Genomic DNA, 23,173 nt, shown 5'->3' with positions numbered 1-23,173 from the left:
CACATCCACACACCCAGGCCCGCACAGACTCGTTGGTCCTAGAGAGTAAACACATTCGTCCCAAACCCAGCAATGCTTGGCAGGGCAGAGGCGGGCGGGGACCTGGCTCACGGGGAGGCGGCCTCGCCAGGCTGCAGCGTCGCGGGGAGCTGGGCTCGGGCCGCCGGCGGTTGCGCCGGGGAAGCCCCGCGGGGAGAGCACCATGAGGGCTGACTCGGGGGCTCGGCTGGAGGAGGGCCACCTGGTGAGCGGCGAGGGACGCGTCGGCCTCGAGGGGTGGCGGGTAAACAGCTACACTTGGCGGGGTGGGGGTGGGTGTGTGTGGGGGGCGCTAACGAGCTGGGGATCACTAAGGGAGAGCCTTGCTCATGGGGTGCGCGCGTCCGCCCCTCCAGCATTCACAGGAGTGGGACGGAGACCCAGGCGAGGCCGGGACCGAACTCCTGGAGTAGGGGAGAGAGGCCTGGCATGAAGTTTGCGGGTACCTGAGCCCGCGTTGCCACGACGACGCCTCACTTCTCTGAGGCCCAGCGCCCGGCGGGTGCTGGGGCTTCCAGCCAGGCCTCTCATAGACTCCCCCTCCGAGAGGGCAGTAGCTGCCTAGAAAAGATCGTTGTTTGCCTGCGGAGTCCTTTAACCAAGGTCTTCCCTCACGCCTCGCTCCCCGCAAACAAATCACCGCGACCACTTAGGAAACCACGGGAAAGCTGCGATTGCAGCGCCACGGTCGCCGAATCTCTGCTCCTGGGCACATTACCCCAACTCAGAGGCCCCTTTTTTGGCAGGGCTAGTCTGGACTGGCCAATCCAGGTCCCTGCGCGTCTCTCACCCCAACTTACCCACCCGGCGGCGCTGCCCGATGACGCATTGCGCCTGCGCGCGCGACAGAGCCGGGAGGGGTGCTTGCGGGCCGGCGGCTGCCGAGGCCGGCTAAACACAGAATGGGGAAGAATCCTGTGGTAAGCGAGCCTTAGCTACTTTTAGTTGTTAGGATTTTTGTCTTCAGTTGAGCCGTCCTACTTTTGAGGAGTAGAGGTTGGGTCTCTGGGTGGGTGGAATGTCATTTTTGCGGGACTTTTGAAATCAGTTTCGTGAACTGAGTCCTTGGATCGATCGCGCGCGTTTCGTAGCATCTGTAGAACAAGCGCGTTCCCGTGATTGTCATTCTTTTCCAGTTGTGATTTTGACTACTGGATGGTATTACGGGAGCTTGCCTCGTCCTAATCTTGTAGTACTTGCGTTAATCTACTGTTCGAACGAATGGATTGCTAAATGGGACAAACTACAAAAATGTCTAAAATTTAACCCTTTTGAATAAATGTCTTATGCAAGCAGCATGAGATACTTGGAACATTAAATTGGCTTCTAGGCATTTCTCTTAGTATCTAATTCTGAAAATACTTCTCAACTGTAATGCTCTCTGACTGCAAACACTTTTCTTATTCATATAAATGAGCGTTTAGAAGGGTTCCCCCCACCATTCTTTCTGCCCTAAAACGCATTCTTCCCAGTATATTCAAGTGGCCTTTTAAAAATTTGTGTTAGTATGTGGTTTAAAACTTCCATTGGTTTCCCATTGAATTAAAACAAAATCCAAACTCCTTGCCTTGGTCTGCAAGGCCCTAACTAAATCTGGCTCCTGCCTACCTCCTTGGCAATTGTGCGGCAGCCTTGCTGTCCTTTTACCTGAAATATTCCAGGCTCAATTTAACCTAAAAATCTTTGCATTTGTTCCGGTTGCTCCTTTCTCATTCAGGTCTCAGCTCAAATATCTCAGAGAAACTTTCCCTAACAAAAGTAGCACTCAGTCTCCTTCATTCATTACGTTTTGTGTGTTTGTGTTTGTGTATATATACACAAGGTATGTATACAAGATATATGTCTTAAATATAGCATATATATGTTACACATGCTGCATATAATATATAGTATATATTATATATATTTAACCTTGTTTCTAATAACCACTAGAATGTAAGTTCCATAAAAGCAGAGTTCTCTCCGTTTTGTTCATTAGTGTACTCCTAATGCTTAGAAAAGGGCCTGGCCTAGAGATAGAAAGGAATGTAGGAAGGAAATAATTTTATATGAAATTTAGAATGGGAGAACAAATTTTAAATTGCCCATGTTTCTCATCAGTACCTCCCAGGTTTCACTAATGAACAAGATTATCAAAAGATTTGAAGATCCTGGTCCGATCCATTATATTTTTCTGTCATGTCTGAACAACAGACTTTTGAAAGAAGTGGTTTCACCGGGCATAGTGGTTCACTCTTGTAATCCCACCACTTTGGGAGGCCAAGGTGGGCGGATTACCTGAGGTCAGGAGTTCAAGACCAGCCTGGCCAACATCGCAAAACCCATCTCTGCTAAAAAACCAAAACTTAGCCGGGCATGATGGTGGGTGCCTGTAATCCCAGCTGCTTGGGAGGCTGAGGCAGGAGAATTGCTTGAACCCAGTAGATGGAGGTTGCAGTGAGCCAAGATCGTGCCATTGCACTCTAGCCTGGGCCACAGAGCAATACTCCGTCTCAAAAAAAAAAAAAAAAAAAGGAAAAAAAGAATAGCTTTATGGTGTTTGGGATACATGAAGTAAAGATGCTCTAGGCTTTTACTTACAAGCAAATTTCTTTTTTTCCCCCACAGCGTCCTCCACGAGCCCTTCCACCTGTGCCAAGGTAAACATAATTTACAGTAATTTCATTATTGAGCTTTAAAAATGGAAAACGAAGACAGTAGAAAAATTAACTAGTATCATTGCAAAATTACAATGATTCTGGAAACTCTTCTGAAAAATTTAGGGATTTTCTGAAATTTTAAAGGTGAAAAATCCTTGAATTATAAGAATAGCAGTTAAAATTGAATGTTAAATTTAAAAGCCTGAATATCATCATGGTAGGATAATGGATCCATTCCCTTTCTAACTGTTTTAGTGTTTTTTTTTTTTTTTTTAATCAGAATTCTGATCTTTCGTTTGTGAGAATAGTTTCCTCAGAGTTTAAGCTGATTTTAATCAGTGACAAGTAAGAGTTCTTAATCTGCTTAATCCACTTTATTAATAGACAGTAGGGAATATGTATATGTGGGTTCAGAAAATATTGACATTATTTTATTAGTAGTGTTATTAAACAGCTTATTAATTATAAACAGTAAACTAGTCTGTAAACTAGCTATTACATGAAAGCTAATTTTATTTTAAATTTGTAATGATTTAAGTCAATTTTCACTGTGAATATTAACAGGTTTCTAATTAATTGTTCCTTTTTTGTCTTTGTCCTGCTGATTAAATTTGTTTGGTGTTACATGACATGTTAGTCAAGGTGAGTTAGTTTAATGTGAATATAAAATTTTCTAAATATAGTATTTGGTGTTCAAAAATTAGTTTGATTCCTTGGTTTGTTTATCTTAAAACCGAATCTGAATGGTGTAATTTGTAATTCTACAATATGTTTTTGTCAAATAATCTCCCATGACTACCATTTAAAAATTGTCTTTAATACATAGCACTAGATGACCTTGCCATTATAAAAGCACTTCATCCCTGAATGGGGTCACCGAGCACACAACTGTTGGCTAGTTTGTAGCTCTGTAACGAGGACTGCACCTTCCTTTGTCTCATTTAGTCAGGGTAGACAAGGTTATACCATACTAAAAACCCCCAAATCTCAGTGACTTAGTATCACACAGGGTTATTTCTAATTAATACCAACTCCGCTATGGCAAAAACTGGGGACAATTGCCTTTCACTACCTTTTTACTATTGGTATAGCAATCTAGGCTACTTCTTTTTTTTTTTTTTGAGACAGTATCTTGCTCTGTTGCCCAGGCTGGAGTGCAGTGGTGCAATCTTGGCTCACTGCAATCTCTGCCTCCTGGGTTCAAGTGATTCTTCTGCCTCAGCCTCCTGAGTAGTTGGGATTACAGGCGTGTGCCACCATGCCTGGCTACTTTTTGTATTTTTAGTAGAGACAGTGTTTTGCCATGTTGGCCAGGCTGATGTTGAACTCCTGAGCTCAAGTGATCTCCCCATCTTGGATTCCCAAAGTGCTGGGATTACAGGCGTGAGCCACTGCGCCTGGCTTGCAATCTAGGCTACTTCTATGCTGTGGTCCCACCATCTTAACATGAGGCTTCCTCAGTCACCACAACAAGGGAAGAGAAGCTGACAGATTACTCACTGGCTCTTTCAACGTTTGGCTCTGAAATGACACAGATCACCTGCTCACAGCCTATAGGCCAGAACCAGTCATAGACCACACCTATGTGCAAGGGGACTGGGAAATGTAGGGGATCAGATGAATATTTGTTGAACCCACTTTCTGTGTCATGGTTTCTAACATTACTGACTCGCAGTGTGCTACTGGTACCACAGTGTGGGCGCTCTCTGGTCTTCTCAATTTCTTGCCTTCTTCCCCTAATCTATAAAAGTTTGCTGGGCCCAGGGAAGAGAGGGAAAATTCTTCCCTGCTAAAAGTTCTCTTCTGATTGTTCTCTGCACTGAATTTTAGGCAGCCTTTTCTGTTGACGTTTTCCCCTGCTTTATAGATGATATTCCACTTAGTCGTCCTAAGAAAAAGAAGCCCAGAACAAAAAACACACCAGGTAAGATGTTATTCTTTGTTGTGTGGGATCACAAGTTTTCCCAGGACCTCAGGCATGGTAAACTTCACAGATCAGGGAGAAGTAAGGCCCCAGCAGCCCAGAATCACCACTTCGTTGAGGAGAGAATTAAGGCCAGTTTGAAGCAGTGGAATTCCTGGTGGTGGTCAGGTGCAGGGCAGTGGGTAGCCTGAGGAGTATCTGGATGCATTCATGGAATAGAAGGTGGTGCCATCTAAGCTCCTACTTCCATGATATTCCTGAACTCTTTAAGATCTTTTATCCCTAGACAACATACATGGTTTTAAGCTATGATTGATTCCAGACCCTTGAACAAGATACTGAATTTAGAAACACAGAGTTCTTAAATCTCACTTCAGTCAGATTATCTCTACATTAGAGCATGAGTCTGAAAGCATGGCCACATCATCATTTAAATAGTAAAGCTTCAGTCATGAGCAGAACTCGTTTTTGTCCTAGTCATCCACTAATAATCCTGGAAGTTGCATCTGTAACTCTAAACCCAGAACATCTAGAATTCATCATCGCCTTTAGGAATAAATAATTTTTTACATCTCATAATTTTCTGCTAATGGAACCTGCCATTTTCCCAGCACTCAGGCTTGAAACCTCAAGGTTGTCTTTACCTGATCCTTTAACTTCACTCTTTACTTGTGACTTCTCACACTCCTAAAAGGTTTCTGTGGTTGCTCTTCCTTTTTTAAAACAAACAACAACAAGAAAAACATAAAAGGAATCATACATACTGTCTTTGTTTCTTAATACATAGAGTTCTATGTATTCTTAAACAGTGACTTCATTGTATTATATGATAAGAATGTACCATAATCACTGGTCTGTTATTTATTTAGGTTATTTCCAATTTTTCACTCCAACAGTGTTGCAGGTCTGCATAAAATAGTGGCTGGTAGGGAAGAAGTACTTCTGTAGGATGGATTGCTAGCAGTGGAATTGCTAGGTGCAGGATGCGTGCGTTGTTGGTATGATTGACTGCTAAATTACCTTAAGGAAGCTTTAGTTGTTATCTTGCTACCTGTAGAGTCCGAGAGTGTCTCATTCTCTAAATCTTTAACATTGAACAATATCAATCATTAAAATTTTTTTGTTAATGGGCAAAAAGTAGCTTATTTTAGTTTGCATTTCTCTAAATACTAGTGAAGTTAAACATCTTTTCATTTGTTTATTGATACATTTCTATTTCTTTTTTTTCTTTTTTTTTTTTTTTTGAGATGGAGTCTTGCTCAGTTGCCCAGGCTGGAGTGCAATGCTGTGAATCTTGGCTACCTGCAACCTCCACCTCCTGGGTTCAAGTGATTCTCCTGCCTCAGCCTCCCTGAGTTGCTGGGACTACAGGCGCATGCCACTACACCTGGCTAATTTTTGTATTTTCGGTAGAGATGGAGTTTTGCCATGTTGGTCAGGCTGGTCTTGAACTCCTGACCTCAGGTAATCCGCCCGCTTTGGCCTCCCAAAGTGCTGGGATTCCAGGCATGAGCCACTGCGCCCGGTGCCTTTCTGCTGCTTCTTTTGTGAAGCAGACAAGCAAGGAAGGGAATGCAGTCAGGTAAAATCCAAATCTGCCAAAATGTGTTGAAATTCTTTTAAAAGATTTCATGAGGAAAGAGGTTGAAGTGAATGACCAAATGAAGAGATTGATAAATTACCTGCTAACTCCAATTATCCATGATGACTTTATCATTCTTTAACTTATTAATGAAGGACTTTACTATATAGAGGCTGATGAAAATTCTTAAGGCAAGAGGCAAGTAAGAGAATTCTCTGTCAGTGTTTATTGTGTTTTCCACCTTTTTCAAAGTTCTAGATGTTCTGAAGCAATTTCTCCTCCTCCTGTCTTTTGCTCTTCTTTTTAACCCCCTCTTTTTTTCTGCCTCAGCCTTTCGTATTCCTTCATTTATTTCTTTTCCTAACTTAAATCCCAAAGGTGAAGAGGAAGGAAAGATTTCGGGGACAATTAGTTCTGAAAGAGATGGGGTTATTGTATAGGAAACATTCTAGTTACCTTCTCCTCCATCTTTTTAAAATTCAGTGATCTTTGCTCAAGTAATCTCATTTTTTTCTACTCTGTTTTTCTATAGCAAGTGCTTCTTTGGAAGGTCTTGCTCAGACTGCTGGTCGAAGGCCCTCTGAGGGCAGTGAGCCATCAACTAAAGAACTCAAAGAGCACCCAGAGGCTCCTGTTCAAAGAAGACAGAAAAAGACAAGGCTACCTCTTGGTACGTGAAGAAACCAAGGTTAGGTTGTGATAGCAGTTGTGATTTTGGTGACACGATAAAAACCTCTCTGCTCTCATTTTTCCCCCCTATCAATATCCCACAGGTGGTTTCTTGCTTTTATGTTTAAAATATTTACCACTAGAATAACTCCAATGGCTTCAGCCAAGAATACTTTATAGGTCTCTTTTGATCATATATGTATAGATTGTGAGAGGAGGGCGACAAATGCAGGACTAAACAGAAAGTTCAGATCTCAGTGCATAGAAAAACCTAGTAAATGATGAAATGGACATTTCAGATTAGTGGGGAAATGATAGATTCTGTACTAACAATAATATAATGAAACAACAACTAATATTTGTTCAGTCTTTCTATGTCCCAGGCAGTTCACAAGGTAAATAAAATACTATACCACTTTTTGGCCTATCAAATTGGCAATGCTTTTTTCTAGTTATAAAATCCAATATTGATGGGAAATGGGTGCACTCATGCTTTTTGCTCGTAGGGGCATAGATACAGCCTGTCGGATTTCTGGGAATAGTAGTAAATTCAATAGCTGCAGTAATTAAAGAATGTTAACTGCAACATTATTTATAAGAGTAGAAATTGGTAATGACCCAAATATTTAATGGTGTGATACTGGCTAAATAAATCATACTTTATCTATTTTGTACTCATTAAAAGGATTGTTAGGATGACACGGATAATCATCAGTTGTGTATTATTAAATCAAAAAACAAAGGTTATAAAATAGTATGTATTGGAGAATCCCATTTTTGTAAAATATACTATGTTAATTTCTTAGGGTTGCCATAAAAAATTACCACAAACTGAGCGACTTAAAACAACAGTTTATTTTTTCATAGTTCTTAGGTGAGAAGTCCAAAATCAAGTTGTCTACAGGACTATGCTCCCTCTGAAGTCTCTAGAAAAGAGTCCTTCCTTGTTTCTTCTAGCCTCTTTTTTTGGTTTGTTTTTTGAGATAGAGTTTCACTCTTACAGCCCAAACCGGAGTGCAATGGTGCAATCTCAGCTCACTGCAACTTCTGCCTCCCGGGTTCAAGCGATTCTCTTGCCTCAGCCTCCCGAGTAGCTGGGATTACAGGCACCTGCCATGATGCTCAGCTAATTTCATATTTTTTAGTAGAGACAGGGTTTCATCATTTTGGCCAGGCTGGTTTTGAACTCCTGACCTCAGGTGATCCGCCTACTTCGACCTCCCAAAGTGCTGGGATTACTGGCATGAGTCACTGTGCCCGGCCGTTTCTTCTAGCTTCTTATGGTTGTTGATAGTCCTTGGCATTCTTTGACTTGTGGCGGCATAATGCCAATCTCTGCCTCCATCTTCACATTTTTCCTTGTGTGTCTGTGTCCACATTTCCCTCTTCTTATAAGGATATCAGTCATTGGATTTAGGGCCCATTCTAATCTAGCATGACCTCATCTTAACTTGATTACATCTGCAAAGACTCTATTTCCAAATAAGGTTACACTCACAGGTATTATGAGTTAGGACTTGAACGTATCTTTTTTTGGAGCACAATGCAACCCAGAACGTAAATATGTACATACATCTATATTAAAAAGAATGGAAGAATATAGCAGTGTTACAGTGGTAGAAGTTTTAGAAGGAGGAAGTATGATTTTTAAAATTTTCTTCCTTCATTTATATTTTACTAATTTTTAATATTTTGAGCGTTATGACTTTTATAATAATTAGAAAAAGGACAAAGGGTTGTTTTGGAGTAAAACTCAGGGAAGGAACAAAGATGGGGAGATTAGTGCTCTCCTATTAACATCAGCCCTTATTCATAATTTATTATAAATTAATTTTCCTAATTACTTGTCCTTCTAGAAAACGGAGTGTCTTGATTGGATGGAAGAATTATAGGAGTAGAAGGGCAGGAACTAGAAAAGTCAGGAGAATGGAACATAATTTTGGAAGGCAAGTTGAAGTGGGATACCACAGTGCCTGGGGGCACTGAGGATCTATGAGGAGAAGGAAGGGGCGGATGATGGCAGAAGAAGGAAAAGAGACAGAAATGGTGCTCAGACTAGTTGTAAAACTCTACAATTTATTTCATTAGTGACAGTAAATGTAGTTTAATTAAAACTCCCTTTTAGTAGGTTAGTTAGGATACAAGTTTAAAAATCAAGATGGATACCAATACCTAGTTTTATAATTTGTGAAAAGTATGTTTACAGAAATGACCTTTTTTAGAAAATTCAGGACCCAACTAAGTTTTGGATCAAAAAGGACCTGTCATTGCCATTCCAAAGTACACCAAGCCTGGCAGGTCAGCTTTCTAAATTTCTGGATTTAAAAATTGTGTTTTTGTTTATTTTGTTCAGGATGACCAATGGTAGGCTCTACTGCTTGCATTATATTTCCAGTCCAGGCTGTAAGTATTTTATTATAATAGAATTGTAAGGTCTTGAAGGTATTCCAGGGAACTAGTATTTCCAGATAGGAAGAGTAGCTAGTGGATTAGAAGAAGGCTTCACTGACTCATTTAAACTTCATACCTATCCTGTATACAGAAAAGAGTTAATATAGCAGACCTGAGACTGCTATCCTTGGAAAGGCCTGCTGATAAGATTGGCCCTTAGCTGGCATCTGGGAACTTGGATAATAAACAGCTGCCTACACTGATAGAAAACTTTCCCTAAATTATAAGGTGGCTCACTGTGCATTTGTGCATACAAAGTGATTTTTGCTGAACATCTGCTTCCCTTCTGGGCATCCAGAATTTTGGTATGTGCTAAGCTTATGTGACTAGCCCCTAACCTTGGATACTGTCTCTGATGAACTTCCCTTGTAGAACATGTGTCACATGTGTTGTCACAACTCTTTACTGGAGAGATTAGTGCATCCTATTTGACTCCACTGATAGAGGACTCTTGGAAGCTTGTACTTGGTTTCCTCTGGACTTGGTCCATGTGCTTTTTCCTTTTGCTGATTTTGCTTTATATTCATTTGCTGTAGTATACCATAATTGTGAGTGTGATGATTTCCAAGTCCTGTGAGCACTTCTAGAAAGTCAGCGAACCTGGAGATAATCTTGGGAATCTTCAACACAGCCTGGGTGTTGGGTTACTTAATTTTTTTTCATATTGTTTGGCATTACAATTTCAATTTTTACATTAGAAGTTTAGAAGTATAACATTTTTTAGACATTAAAAATTTGTAAGATAGTGAAAATATTTTTGCCCAATTAAAATTCTTGAAGTTCTTTTCTCTTATACAAGTCTTGTATATTACTTTTCTTTTTCTGTTTTAGTTATTTGAAAAGTTAAATTTATTTGTTTTCAGAATTGGAGATTTCCTCCACTCAAAATAAGGCATCTAGTTCATCTTTATTACGAAATGAAAATGGTATTGATGCAGAGCCAGCTGAGGAGGCAGTTATTCAAAAACCTCGGAGGAAGACAAAGTAAGAATTTATTTTTCTAACTATTCTCCAGGATTACCCTGATGCTTTGTTTGGAGTTCCCAGACAGTAGCTTCTCATTAAGTCTTATTACATACTTGTATTTGTGTACCTCTAGGGTAAGTATTATTACAAAAAATCAGTTAAACCAATCTAATGATAAATTTGAGAAGAGTAAACCACTGAGAAAATTTAAAAAATTAAGATTGTACTTAAATAAAAAAACTTCAGAGCCATCTCTTAAAAAGAGGAACACAAATAGAATATATAAGTAGCAAAATTAAACATTAAGGATATTTAAAAATTAAAGATAATGAAATAGGCTATTATGATTTATTTTCTTATGTTAACAGAATTCAAACTATGATTATCTCAGCAATAAGTAAAACTGTGTTTTAGCATTAAGATAAAATGAGTAAAGTATACTTTAAAGAAATAACACTGGAAGGCATATATATAGCACTATTGTTTGTATTTGAAAATGAACCTACAAATAGTGATCAATGTCTGTGTTAGTCCGTTCTCACAACACTAATAAAGACATACCTGAGACTGGGTAATTTATAAAGGAAAGAGGTTTAATTGGCTCACAGTTCAGCATGACTGGGGGGGCCTCAGGAAACTTACAATCATGGTGGAAGGTGAAGCAAACATGCCCTTCTTCACAGGGCAGCAGGAAGGAGAAGAATTAGAGCTGAGTGAAGGGGGAAGCCCCTTACAAAATGATCAGATCTCCTGAGAACTCACTATCACCAGAACAGTCCCTTGACAGGTGGGGATTCTTACAATTTAACATGAAATTTTGGGTGGGGACATAGCTAAATCATATCAGTGTCTACAGAGAATCATACAATTTTAAATTTGGAAAGAAGCTTACAGATTAGTTCAGTCACTTCAATTTTCAAATGAGAAAACTGAAGCCCTCAGAAATGTAAGTGACTTGCTGCACATAATAGTTAATAACAGATTTATTTGAGTAAAAATCAAATTTCTTAACTCCAAGTCCAGGGCTCTTTCCATTATATTTATAGCTAGTTCCGTATGTAAGTCTGTGAGTATTCAATAATCATCCATTTTTCATATATACTTCTTTATTACAGGAAAACCCAACCAGCAGAATTACAGTATGCCAATGAGCTAGGAGTAGAAGATGAAGACATTATCACTGATGAGCAAACTACTCTGGAACAGCAGTCTGTATTCACTGCACCCACTGGCATTAGCCAGCCTGTAGGCAAAGTATTTGTGGAAAAAAGCCGTAAGTAGATGCCTTGTTTTAGAATATGAACTCTTAAAAATTGTACAAGGATATCCTTTATACTTCTGGAAATCTGAATTAAGGAATTAAGCAAAACTATGTACAACAATTTATACACAAAACTAGTCATCATGCTATGATTCATGAGAGTGAAAAACTGGAAACAACCTAAATGTGAAATAGGAGAGGAATGATTTCAGTAAGTTGTGGTGTATCTATATAATAATATTCTTCACCATTAAATATCATGTTTAGGGAGAATTTTTCATTTTATGGAAAGATTCTGATAAAAGAGCATGTACACATGTGTACACACACACAGAGTTTGATCTATACATAGGACAAAAGACTTGAAGGAAATAGGCTCAAATATTAATGCTGGTTGTTTCTGGATTTATGGGGTTATGGGTAATGTAAAGATCTTCCCCACCCCTGCCTGATTCTTTATTCTTTCTTGTACTTTACCAGCTTCCTGCAATTGGTAGTAGTTGTGGTGGGACAGATAATGATATAAATTCTACATCTGAAAATTAGAGAGAAAATACATGATGATACTATCATATTAAATAAGAAATACAACATTATAGCTGTATATTCTTTTGGAAAATAGTGCTGACATTGTATAATGTATACTGGCTACGAGACTAGGTTTGTAGTGTATTTTAGCTCAGGCTGCTATAACAAAATACCACGGACTGAGTGACTTAAACCACAGACATTTATTTCTCACCGTTCCTAAAGCTAGGACGTCCAAGACAAGGTTCCAGCAGATCCGGTTACTGGAGAAGGCCCCTTCCTGGCTTGCCAGTGGCTGCCACTGTGTTGTCATGTGGCAGAGAGAGTTCTGGTGTGTCTTCCTCTGCTTAAAAAGACACTAGTCTCATCATGGGAGCTTCGTCCTCATGACTTCATCAAAATCTAATTACCTCCCAGTGACCTCACACTCACTGGGGGGTTAGGGCTTCAACATATGAATTTTTGGGGGACACATTCAGTCTATAACACAGTGTTTAAGAAAAACCTACTCAAAGCGTGATCATGACTGTATACTACCATGGATATGTTAAGGATATGCTGCCTAAAGAACTCATCTAAAACATAAAGGTTAGTCCTTAAAATTTACAATTTAGATTTTGTCTACATTGTTTTAGAACTCTACTTCATAAGATCCCATCTAAAGGATCTTGCAGTTCTTGGCCAATAAGAAACCTGTGGTCTCTGGCTGACTTACCCAGTGTCTCACAGTTGGTTAGGGTGGAACTGGGACTTGAACTGTGGTTTTATGACTTCTAGTCATGTGGTTTTATTCATCTACCATGTGGCCATTTAATTTACTCCAGTTCTTTTTCAAGCAGTATCACTTAATCCTCATTTTTATTCTTATTTCACTTAGCATAGAAATTTCCCTGCTAGAGTAACTGGCCATAACTGGCCATAAAAGGCACCAGTGGTTCTACTGTCTGCCCAGAAGTTGTCTTTTCTTAGGGAAAATTGTCACACCCCTGTCTTTCATCCTCCAAAACACCTGCGAACTGGGTTTGGTGAGGATAATTGAAATGGAACCTTTCCTGCTTCCTGATGTCTATTTGTGGATTACTAGATATACAGGAAGGAGCCTCTGAATCAACAGTAAAAAGGCTAAAGCCCTGCTCATACAATATTGCAGTGCTGACTCTTGAACTGATGTTCTTCACAGGAATGTTCTAAAGAGAAATTTATGAAGCAGCCCATTTCTTTCCTGTCATCCCAGAAAGCCATGCTACACATCCTGACATCTTTTTCTAAGAAATTTAAAGTAGTTTTCAAATATTGACTTACCTTGGTAGTATAGGCATATAAACTTTAATACTTCTAAAGTCTCTAAATTAGAATTTTGTAGACTAGGTCATGTTAAAGGTTTCTAGACTTTATTCTGGTTGAAAGTTCATTATTTTTTATTAAATATAATTGATTTCTGAAATTGTTACTTCACTTTGGATTGAGAAGAAAATACACTGACATTGCTTATTTTTCTTCAAGATGAAAAATTATGTTTAAGGAACCCAAAGTAAAGATCTTTCTGAAATAGGTGCTGAGTCAAGGAGAATTTTCAGATAGAACAGCAATATTTCAGTCTTAGTTTGCAGCTTCCTGAGTGTGGAATTAAAAAAAAAAAAAAAAAAAAAAAGAAAAAAAGAAAGGGCTACCAGGGTTCTCTCTCCCTAGTTGTTAGTAATTACATTATGTGTTCTTAGGGAGATTCCAGGCTGCTGACCGTTCAGAGTTGATAAAGACCACAGAAAACATAGATGTGTCAATGGACATGAAGCCTTCCTGGACCACCAGAGATGTGGCACTTACGGTGCACCGGGCTTTCAGGTGGCTGCTTTTGTTGGACTTTTCTTAAAACAAATGTTAACTGAGTTCCGTAATTAAAGAAAAAAATAGCCTATTGGTTGTTCAATATGGTTAACGAAATGACCACTTAAAATGGTAGGTAGGTGTATTTTTTTTTTTTTTTTTTTTTTGAGACGGAGTCTCGCTCTGTAGCCCAGGCTGGAGTGCAGTGGCCGGATCTCAGCTCACTGCAAGCTCCACCTCCCGGGTTTACTCCATTCTCGTCTCAGCCTCCCGAGTAGCTGGGACTAGAGACGCCCGCCACCTCGCCCGGCTAGTTTTTTGTATTTTTTAGTAGAGACGGGGTTTCACCATGTTAACCAGGATGGTCTTGATCTCCTGACCTCGTGATCCGCCCGTCTCGGCCTCCCAAAGTGCTGGGATTACAGGCTTGAGCCACCGCGCCCGGCCGGTAGGTGTATTTTTTAAACATCCTATTGGAATTGAATGATCTACCTATCAGTGTAACTAAAAAGAAAGAGCTTGCTTTTACTTGTCATGAAATGTTGAATTTTATTCTTGTATATGAAGAGATTTTAAACATGTTTTAGCTTTTTACTTTAGTAATTCATGTATAATAATCAAACCCTTTACCATTCAGGATGATTGGTCTCTTTTCTCATGGATTCTTGGCTGGCTGTGCTGTGTGGAATATTGTTGTGATATATGTTCTAGCAGGAGATCAGCTATCCAACCTCTCAAACCTTCTGCAACAATACAAGACTCTAGCGTATCCATTCCAGAGTCTTCTGTACTTGCTTTTGGCTCTGAGTACAATTTCAGCTTTTGACAGGTAATGCCTGTGACTCCAGATCTGTCTAACTTCTTCAGAAGGAAATGCTGAGCAAAATGTGTCACTGACCATGACAGTTTTCAAAATAGAATTATAGAGTATCAATATTACTTCAAAAAGTTTTAAGGCCAGTCTACTTCTGTTCTTTTTTGAGGGGATGAGACTGTTGTAAACAAAATATTCCCAAAAGACTTCACCCATTCCAGCATCAGTTCATAAGTCCAAAATTTCATCCAAATGTAGTCAACTCAGAAGTTCCTAAATATCATCTAAATCAGGTATAGGTAAGACTCAGAGCATTTGTATTTGTCTCCCAGCACTGCTGTAACAAAGTACCACACACTGGCTGGCTGAAAACAGCACATTTATTCTCTCGCGGGTCTGGAGGTGAGCAGTCTGCAATCAGGATGTGGCCAGGGTTGAATTCTTTTTCGAGGGCTCTGAGGGAGAGTCTGTTTCATGCCCTTCCCCTCACTTCCAGTGGTTGCTGACAATCCTTGGCTGTAGATGCATCATTCCAATATTTGCCTCTATCGTCACACAGCGCTTTACCCCTGTGTATCTCTGTATCTATATCTCTTCTAATAAGGACACCAGTCATACTGGATTAGGGTTCATCCTAATGACCTTATCTTAACTTTATTACATCTGCAAAGACCCTGCTTCCAAATAAGGTCAATTCATAAGTACTCCAGGTTAGTTCAACATATCTTTTTGGGAACACAATTTAACCCGTTTAAAAAAAAAAAACCCACCTAATTAGAGCCTAATGATATGGGCAATAGAAAGAGGTAGAAACTAATGAAATTTTGTTTATCAAGTTTAAGTTTCTTTAGAATGTCTTAACCCCAAAGGAATGTTGTCCAAAGTAGTCTAGTTAGATGTTTTATGTGGCCTTTGTAAATAAGATAATTTTGTCATATGTGTTATATATACACTGTAGCTACTTAAAACCTAGTAATAGTATATGTGGTAGCATTAGAATAGAGAAGGAAAAAACTATTGTCAAGAAAGTAAAGTTTTGTTAAAAAGTTTACAACTGCACTGTGACAAGAAGCTTTTATATTTTCTAGGATTGACTTTGCTAAAATGTCAGTAGCAATCCGAAATTTTTTGGCCCTGGATCCTACAACTTTAGCATCTTTCTGTGAGTAAACAGTTTAACTTGGTAACTGTGTAATACTTGAGTTATACCATAATTTTGAACCAGGAAAAATGTTAATTTTTTTTTTAAAGTTGTATTACTGCTCCTTATAAACATTACCTATAGATGGTCAGTGAATTTGTAATTAGAAACATAATAGGCATAATGTTGATAGAATTATTTTTCAATAGAGGTTCATCTGAATAACTTTGAAAAGCTTAATTTATTGTACTATATTACTTACTTTTTAACTTTTGTATTTTCTACTTGACATTAAACAGATTCAGATGGTACAGCCTTTTAATAACAAACAGTATTTTATATCTTTCTGATTATTTGGAATGCATTTTGTTCTAAGTTTTGAGAATATTAATAAAACTAATTTTAGGACCTTGAGCAAGTCATTTAACTTTTCAAAAGATCTAGGTTCTTGTCAGTTCTAATGATGAAACAGTGAATGTCTCAAAAGATCCTTCTGCACCTGTTGTTCTCAAAAATTTATATAAGGATATCTGGCCTATTGAAATATGTTTATTTGGTAAAATAAATTTCTTTTATATCAGTCACCAAAGTACAGATTATTTTCGATATTAATCTATAAATTCAAAATAAACCAGGTTGTTAAAAATTATTAGTAATTTCATTTATCTTTTTTTCAGTGTACTTTACTGCTCTTATACTATCTCTGAGTCAGCAAATGACAAGTGACAGAATCCACCTTTACACACCTTCTTCTGTTAATGGTAGCCTCTGGTAAGAATTCACAATGACATTAGCAATTGTTAATGGCAATAACAGCAATTTTTCGTATCCTTCCATTCTTTTTCATCTACAAATAATGAAGGCTCTGTTTTTGTTTCCAAATCTATGGCAAGAAAATACTTATTCCTTTGGTTAATGGGTAACTATTGTTATATTCACCTGCATTTTTAAAGAAATATCTTCCTTTTAAAAATCTGTTTTAGATCTTCAAGTTATAGTTTTTTCTTGTTTGTTGCTGTTGTTGTTGTTGTTGTTTTTTAAGATGGAGTCTCGCTTTGTCACCCAGGCTGGAGTGCAATGGCTCTATCTCGGCTCACTGCAACCACCGCCTCCTGGGTTCAAGCGATTCTGCAGCCTTAGCCTCCCGAGTAGCTGGGATTACTTAGGCACCCGCCTGGCTAATTTTTGTATTTTTATAGAAATGGGGTTTCACCATGTTGGCCAGGCTGGTCTTAAACTTCTCATCTCAGGTGATCCACCTGCCTTGGCCTCCCAGAGTATTGGGATTATAGGTGTGAGCCACTGCGCCCAGCCAAGTTATAGTTTTACAATAAGTCATCATATGATGGACGGAAGGAGCCCTGCATTCTTACCCACTATCAGAGAGTTTCATACCCCAGAACAGTGATAGGAGTGAGTAGCTGGGATAGATTCAGAAAACCAAGCAATGCTAGAAAGAGCAGAATAGGGAGAGCCAACATCTGCAGATCGGTGGCCAGCCATGAAGTTGACAGGATAGCTGAGATTCTAGTTCATTAAACTCAGAGAAGCAATCTTTTTTTTTCCCCCAAATGCTGAATGTGGCATCCAAAAGTAGTCTTTTTTGAGAGAGTGGCTAGGGACATTAGGTAAAGAAAAAGCAAATATACTTTATTGATGAGTAATGTCATGGTAGTTGGAAGGAAAACTTTTAGAAAATTTTCTTGGGAATACTAACGTTGCATTTATATGAATGTATAGAGCAGATCTGTTTAGAGTTTAACCTTTGAACCCTTGTTCTCATTATATATGTGGTATATTTTACAGGGAAATTATATTTTCTTTCACGCTTTACTTGTTATTTCTCTAGGAGATGACTGCTGTTTTTTCTTGAAGTTCCTAAAATAGATATATTTGTATATATGAACCAAACTGAAGGTACTTCTAATGAGTATTTCTACCTTTTTAGGGAAGCAGGAATTGAGGAACAGATTCTCCAGCCATGGATTGTGGTGAATCTCGTGGTGGCTCTGCTGGTTGGATTATCTTGGCTATTTTTGTCTTATAGGCCAGGCATGGATCTTAGTGAAGGTATTAAAGAAAAAAATAGTATAAGAATATCCTGAAATCTTCTATAATGGTTTTATAAACCTCCTTTTAATATGTATAGCTTATAATATTCCAATCACAAAGACACATTTAAATTAAAATAATACAAGCAGAGAGAAAATAAAGTGGTGTAACAGAATGCCAAGAGAAGCAGGGAGGAGTGCCTAGGAGGGCTGGAGTCTGGAACTACTTAGTGAGGGGCGTCTGTGGCCCTTGTGCATATTCAGGAGGTATTTCTTCTCTTGGAACCCTTCAAGTAATTTAGAAAAAGTCTTTGCTCTTTACTTCTCTTAGTTTCCTGCTGATGAAAGTATCTCTTAATTTTGAAATAAATCATGCTTCGTCTACATAGCCTTTCTGTCAGACACATACTCAAGTTAATTATTCTTACCTCCTCTATTTGGTACAAATTCGTAACTCTTCATTGTCTAACACAGTGTTTAGTACTCTTACTTTTAACATGCTCAGTGTGCAGTGATTCACTCATCTCTAGTTCCCAGACCCCTTCTGGAACACCTGAAGAAGAATCATCATATTAGCGAACTGCTAAACTTTTATGCTACTTGAGGAACTTTTTAGTATTTGTATTGTAAATTGTGTTTCCTTGGGCAGTGTTCAACAGTTTGACCCTTGAACATCTTTTATGGATATTTTCTCGACCTTGGTTATTACTTTATTTTTGATTTGATCAACTATTTACAACCCATCTGCCTCAGAAGCCTTAGCATGGAGAATTTCGCCAACATCTATGCTAAGTAATAGTTTAAATGTAGAAAATGTCAGCTAATAACATTCTACATTGTGGTTGGCATCAAAACTGCATCTGGATTTTGCAGTATTCAGTCTAAATCATAAAGTGTGTGTTACTTAGTATTTCCAGAATCCTGTTCTTTTAAGGCCATGTTAGTCATACAACATGTAGATTTTAAAAGTAAGTATAAAATGAGTGATAATACCTGGCTTATTGGGTTGTTTTGATGATGAAATGGGATGACCCATTTAAACTATCCTGGCACATATCTCTTGTTAGTTCTAGGTCCTTCCTCTGTATCTGTCCCCTATATTTTAGATGATCTCATCACTGTAGAATTAGACCTTTTAGCTGTTTAATGATCTTTGATTATCTAAGTGACTTAAATTTCCAGGTAGGATTTTGTATATTGTCCCTATTATGTTTTACTTTTAAGGGGTTCATAATTTAAAATTTAAATATTTTAAAATGTAAAACTTGTACATTTGTTATCAGCTTACCTTTGAAATCAGATTTCACTGTCAAGAAATCTATTGAGGGCTTTCTATGTCAATTTTTAAAAGACTATAAATAAGCTATACAACTCTGTTGGAGGCACTGGGAAACAATTTTATGATCTGTTCATTTTCTTCTCCAGAGTTAATGTTCTCCTCAGAGGTGGAAGAATATCCTGATAAAGATAAAGAAATCAAAGCCTCTTCATAATACCAGCTAACCTTTGGAAGAATAGTGACTCAGTATTTGTCCCACTTTTGTTTTTAAATGTATTTTTATAAGATGTATACATGTGTATTTGTAATAGATTTTTTTTGATTATATAATACTGAAACATCTCTCAATACTATGAAAAATGTTAAAATTGTATTTGTTATTTATGTCCAAATATTAATTTGTATAGCATTATCATCTTAATGACAAAGGGAATAATGAACTAGAAACCAGCAAGTGAAAGTGTTTATTTCCTATTTTCTCAAAACAGTTGTATTTATAACTATTATCTTAAAAAAGCACTGGTTGAGAAAAAGCCATAACTTAAATAGTGTTATAAAATATATATCAAGTTTAAACATAAATTTAGTGAATATGGTAGAAGGGGAAAAAAGCCTTCATTTTTGACCTCCCCTTACTGAATAAATTGAAATATGAAATTTATCTTTTCTGAAACTGGCTTAGTGATTGAGTATCATGTAATAATTATAATTTAGCTTTAAAGATGCTTTACATCATGGCCAATAAAAAGGGAATGTATCTTCTGTTTGAAGAATTTTATAACGTAAAATTTTTACCTAGAAGTAACTAAAAAGTTGCTTCTTACTATAATTTGTACTACTGGTTCTCATATCTGGTTGTACATCAGGATCATAGAGGGAGCTTTTAAAAAATCTATGTAGTAAAAGAGGCTGAGCAGGGCAAGACTCGGGAATAAAGGAGAGACCTGTGAGCTTGTGGGCTCCCAGTTGACATCTGCAACATTCCTGTGTCTCTTTTTTTTGAGTGACAAGAAATAGGAGTGGAAATTCACCATCTCTGTACTCCAGCTCTTTGTCAGACAGGTTTCTGGCTTTCCAGGAAATCCCACTCTTGAGATAGGGTCCTGCATTGGAAAAGATCTCTTCAGAACTATATCCAGTGGTACCTCAGCTGTTGTGTGTGAGACCCTAGAGCTCAAGATGAGGAGAAGACTAGTTATGGGAAAAAATGTTTCAAAGGCTGTTAAGCACATCAATAAGACTATTGGGCCTACCTTGATTAGCAAGCAACTGAATGTTACGGAACAGAAGAGGATTGACGAATTGATGATAGAGATGGTTGACCCTGAGAATAGGTCTAAATTTGGCGTGAACTTTATACTAGGAATCTCTTTTGCTGTTTATAAGGCTGGAGCTGCCGAAAAGGGATTCTCCCTGCTGTCACAGAATTGTCAATTTGCTGGCAATTCTGAAGGCATCCTGCCAGTTCCAGCTTTCACTGTGACCAGCAATGGTTTTCATTCTGGCAATAAGCTGGCAGTATAGGAGTTCATAATCTTCCTCGTCAGCAAACTTCAGGAAAGCCATGCTCATTAGAGCCAAGACTTAGCACACTTGAGCAGTGTCATCAAGGAGAAATGTGAGAAAGCTGCTGCCAATGTGGGGGATTGTGGTAGGCTGTATAATGTCTCCTAAAGATGTCCATGTCCTAATCCCTGGAACTTGTGAATATACTACTTTACATGGCCAAAGGGATTTGCAGATATGATTAAGGTTATGAACCTTAAAACAGGGACATTGTCCTGTATTATCCAGAGAGGTCCAGTGTAATCTTATGAGTCCTTAAAAGCAGACAAGAAAGCCTTTTATGTCTGTGGTCAGAGAGGTCATTGCTGGCTTTGAAGATGGAAGAGGGGGCCATGAGCCAAGGAGAGTGATGACCTCACAGCTGAGTATGGCCCTTGGCCGACAATGAGCAAGGAAATGGATTTCAGTCACATAACTGCAAGGAACTGAATTCTATGAGTATCCCAAATGAGTAAGGAAACAAATCCTCCCCTAGAGCCAAGAAAGGAATGCAGCTTTGTGGATACCTTGGTTTTGGCCTGGTGCTGCCCATGTCAGACTTTTGACATACAGAGCTGTAAGATAGCAAGTGTATGTTGACTAAGCTGCTAAATTGGTGGTGATTGGTTATGGCAGCAATAGAAAGCTAATATAACAATAGAAAGCTATATATAGCAATAGAAAGCTATATATCTTAGAGAATAAAGAAGGCTAGAGCTGCTGTGGAATGCACTTGGGAAAGCTGGCTACATTGATAATATGTAACTGGCATGGGCATAGTTGCCTTGAATCCTTCCAGGTCTGGGACGTACAACTTAGACTTCAGATCTCCTAATGACCCAGGAAGCACATAAACCCGAGCAGCTGGTAGCCCTGTATAAGTCCTTCATCAGGGAAAACTCAATGTTTTCCCTGATAAAGGACTTGTACTGAGAACTCAATGTTTTCTCTGATGTTTCTGGTGTCTCTCAAAGATTGTTTGACCGTGATGACTGGGAAGTTTGGAAGAAGTTCACTGCTAATGCATGTCTCCAGGAAGTAGGGAATGATCTCACAGTGACACTTGAGGCACATTGCTAAGGCTGTCGATGATAATTCATGTAACTTTCTCCAGCTTACAGTGGACTAGGTTGACATGTAAGTTGATTCAGTCCAATTGGTAAGGCATCATGGTTTCTCATTACTCACTGACTTAAAATACTTTTATTGCCAATCTGGTGAGGCACTGCCCTGGGTAGATAACACAGGGGCACCTTGCTGATCAAAGCCCTTGGCCAGGTACAAAAAGCTCGGTTTCTAAAACTCTGTCATTTCAATAATGTTATAAATTGAATCATACAGTATGTAATTTTATGGGATTGACTTTTTTTCTGTTCATCTCTTTTTTTCTGAGTCATCTCAGCTGTTGTGTGTATCAATAGTTCATTTCTTTTTACTGTTTTGTTTGGTTTAACTCATTGACCTATTGAAGGATATCTGGGCTCATTCCAGTCTGAATAATGCTGCTGTGAACATTCATGTACAAGTTTTTGTGTGAACATTAAGTTTTCATTTCTCTGATATAAATGCCCAGGAGTGAAATTGATGGGTTGTATGTAGTTACATATTTAGTTTTTAAAGAAACTGCCAAGCTGTTTTCCAGAGTTGGTGGTACCAACTAATTTCCCATGACAATTTTGTGGAGAGTCCAAACTAGTTTTGCTTTAGAGTGTCTCACCTACATTTTTGAATTGTCTGACATTTTCCTAATGACATCATGTAATTTGTTCCTCAGTCTCCTAAATTTCCTGTAGACTGGAGGTTAGGTCAAGCAGTTTGATTAGATTTTTTACAAAAATAAGATAACTTCATCTGTGATGCTGTTTACTTTATGTTGCATAACATGAACCCTAGGAACAGAGTGAGCTGCTGGACAGCAAGTTTCATTGGGTGCAGTAATTAACACACCACATAGTATAAATCTGAAATAATGACAAACGTGTTAAGGGCCTTGGGATATTGGGCCATGTACTCTGAGGAGCGCAAGGTGAGTTGCAGGTTCTTGCCCCTAAAGAACTCTTATCTTTTGAGATTAGCAACTAATAGTGTGAGCCCACTAACAGGATGTGAAAGTTGTCAAAATCAAGTTGTAGTCATTGTGTTAAAAATCCTAACAAATAGAGCTGGGGAAGGCCATGAAAGGAGGATTTTCATGCACAGATGCCTGATAATGAGGACTGTCATGAAAGACTGCACAAAACCACACCTTGCACAAAGGCCATCACAACCTGACATACAAAAAATACTTCTATGAGGACATTTGCCCAGCAACTGCCTGTCCAATGTCCAAAAGGCAACATCCTTGTTATTGATCCTTGTAGCCAAGGATAATTCTCTCAAAACAATCATTTTTGCTTTAAAAACCATTGTCTTCCTTTACCTCCCTGAATATGCACATAGTTTACTGTGGCACTTGTATTC

The 23,173-nt window shown here is 38.5% G+C and overlaps 1 protein-coding gene across 2 annotated transcripts; it reads left to right on the top strand.

The window, feature by feature from the left end:
- Positions 1 to 118: 118 nt before the first annotated feature.
- Positions 119 to 21,356, top strand: TMEM237 (transmembrane protein 237). 2 transcript variants are annotated; one of them, NM_001257889.1, is given in 13 exon segments: positions 119 to 244; positions 2,647 to 2,678; positions 3,316 to 3,320; positions 4,546 to 4,602; positions 6,717 to 6,854; positions 10,168 to 10,288; positions 11,386 to 11,543; positions 13,778 to 13,901; positions 14,521 to 14,712; positions 15,786 to 15,859; positions 16,516 to 16,609; positions 17,787 to 17,908; positions 19,315 to 21,356. In NM_001257889.1, coding segments are annotated over 13 exon segments (1,227 nt in total). In that variant the 5' UTR covers positions 119 to 202; the 3' UTR covers positions 19,383 to 21,356.
- Positions 21,357 to 23,173: the final 1,817 nt, after the last annotated feature.

This window comes from Macaca mulatta, chromosome 12 (genome assembly GCF_049350105.2).
Source record: "Macaca mulatta isolate MMU2019108-1 chromosome 12, T2T-MMU8v2.0, whole genome shotgun sequence".
Lineage (NCBI taxonomy): Eukaryota > Metazoa > Chordata > Mammalia > Primates > Cercopithecidae > Macaca > Macaca mulatta.
This window is presented reverse-complemented; position numbering and strand designations above follow the sequence as displayed.

Bases quoted from the DNA above. Each gene is read 5' to 3' on its own strand.
- TMEM237 (XM_015110633.3), top strand. The intron at 6,855-10,167 runs GTACGTGAAGAA...ATTTGTTTTCAG, and splicing joins AAAGACAAGGCTACCTCTTG to AATTGGAGATTTCCTCCACT. The intron at 13,902-14,520 runs GTGGCTGCTTTT...TTTACCATTCAG, and splicing joins ACGGTGCACCGGGCTTTCAG to GATGATTGGTCTCTTTTCTC.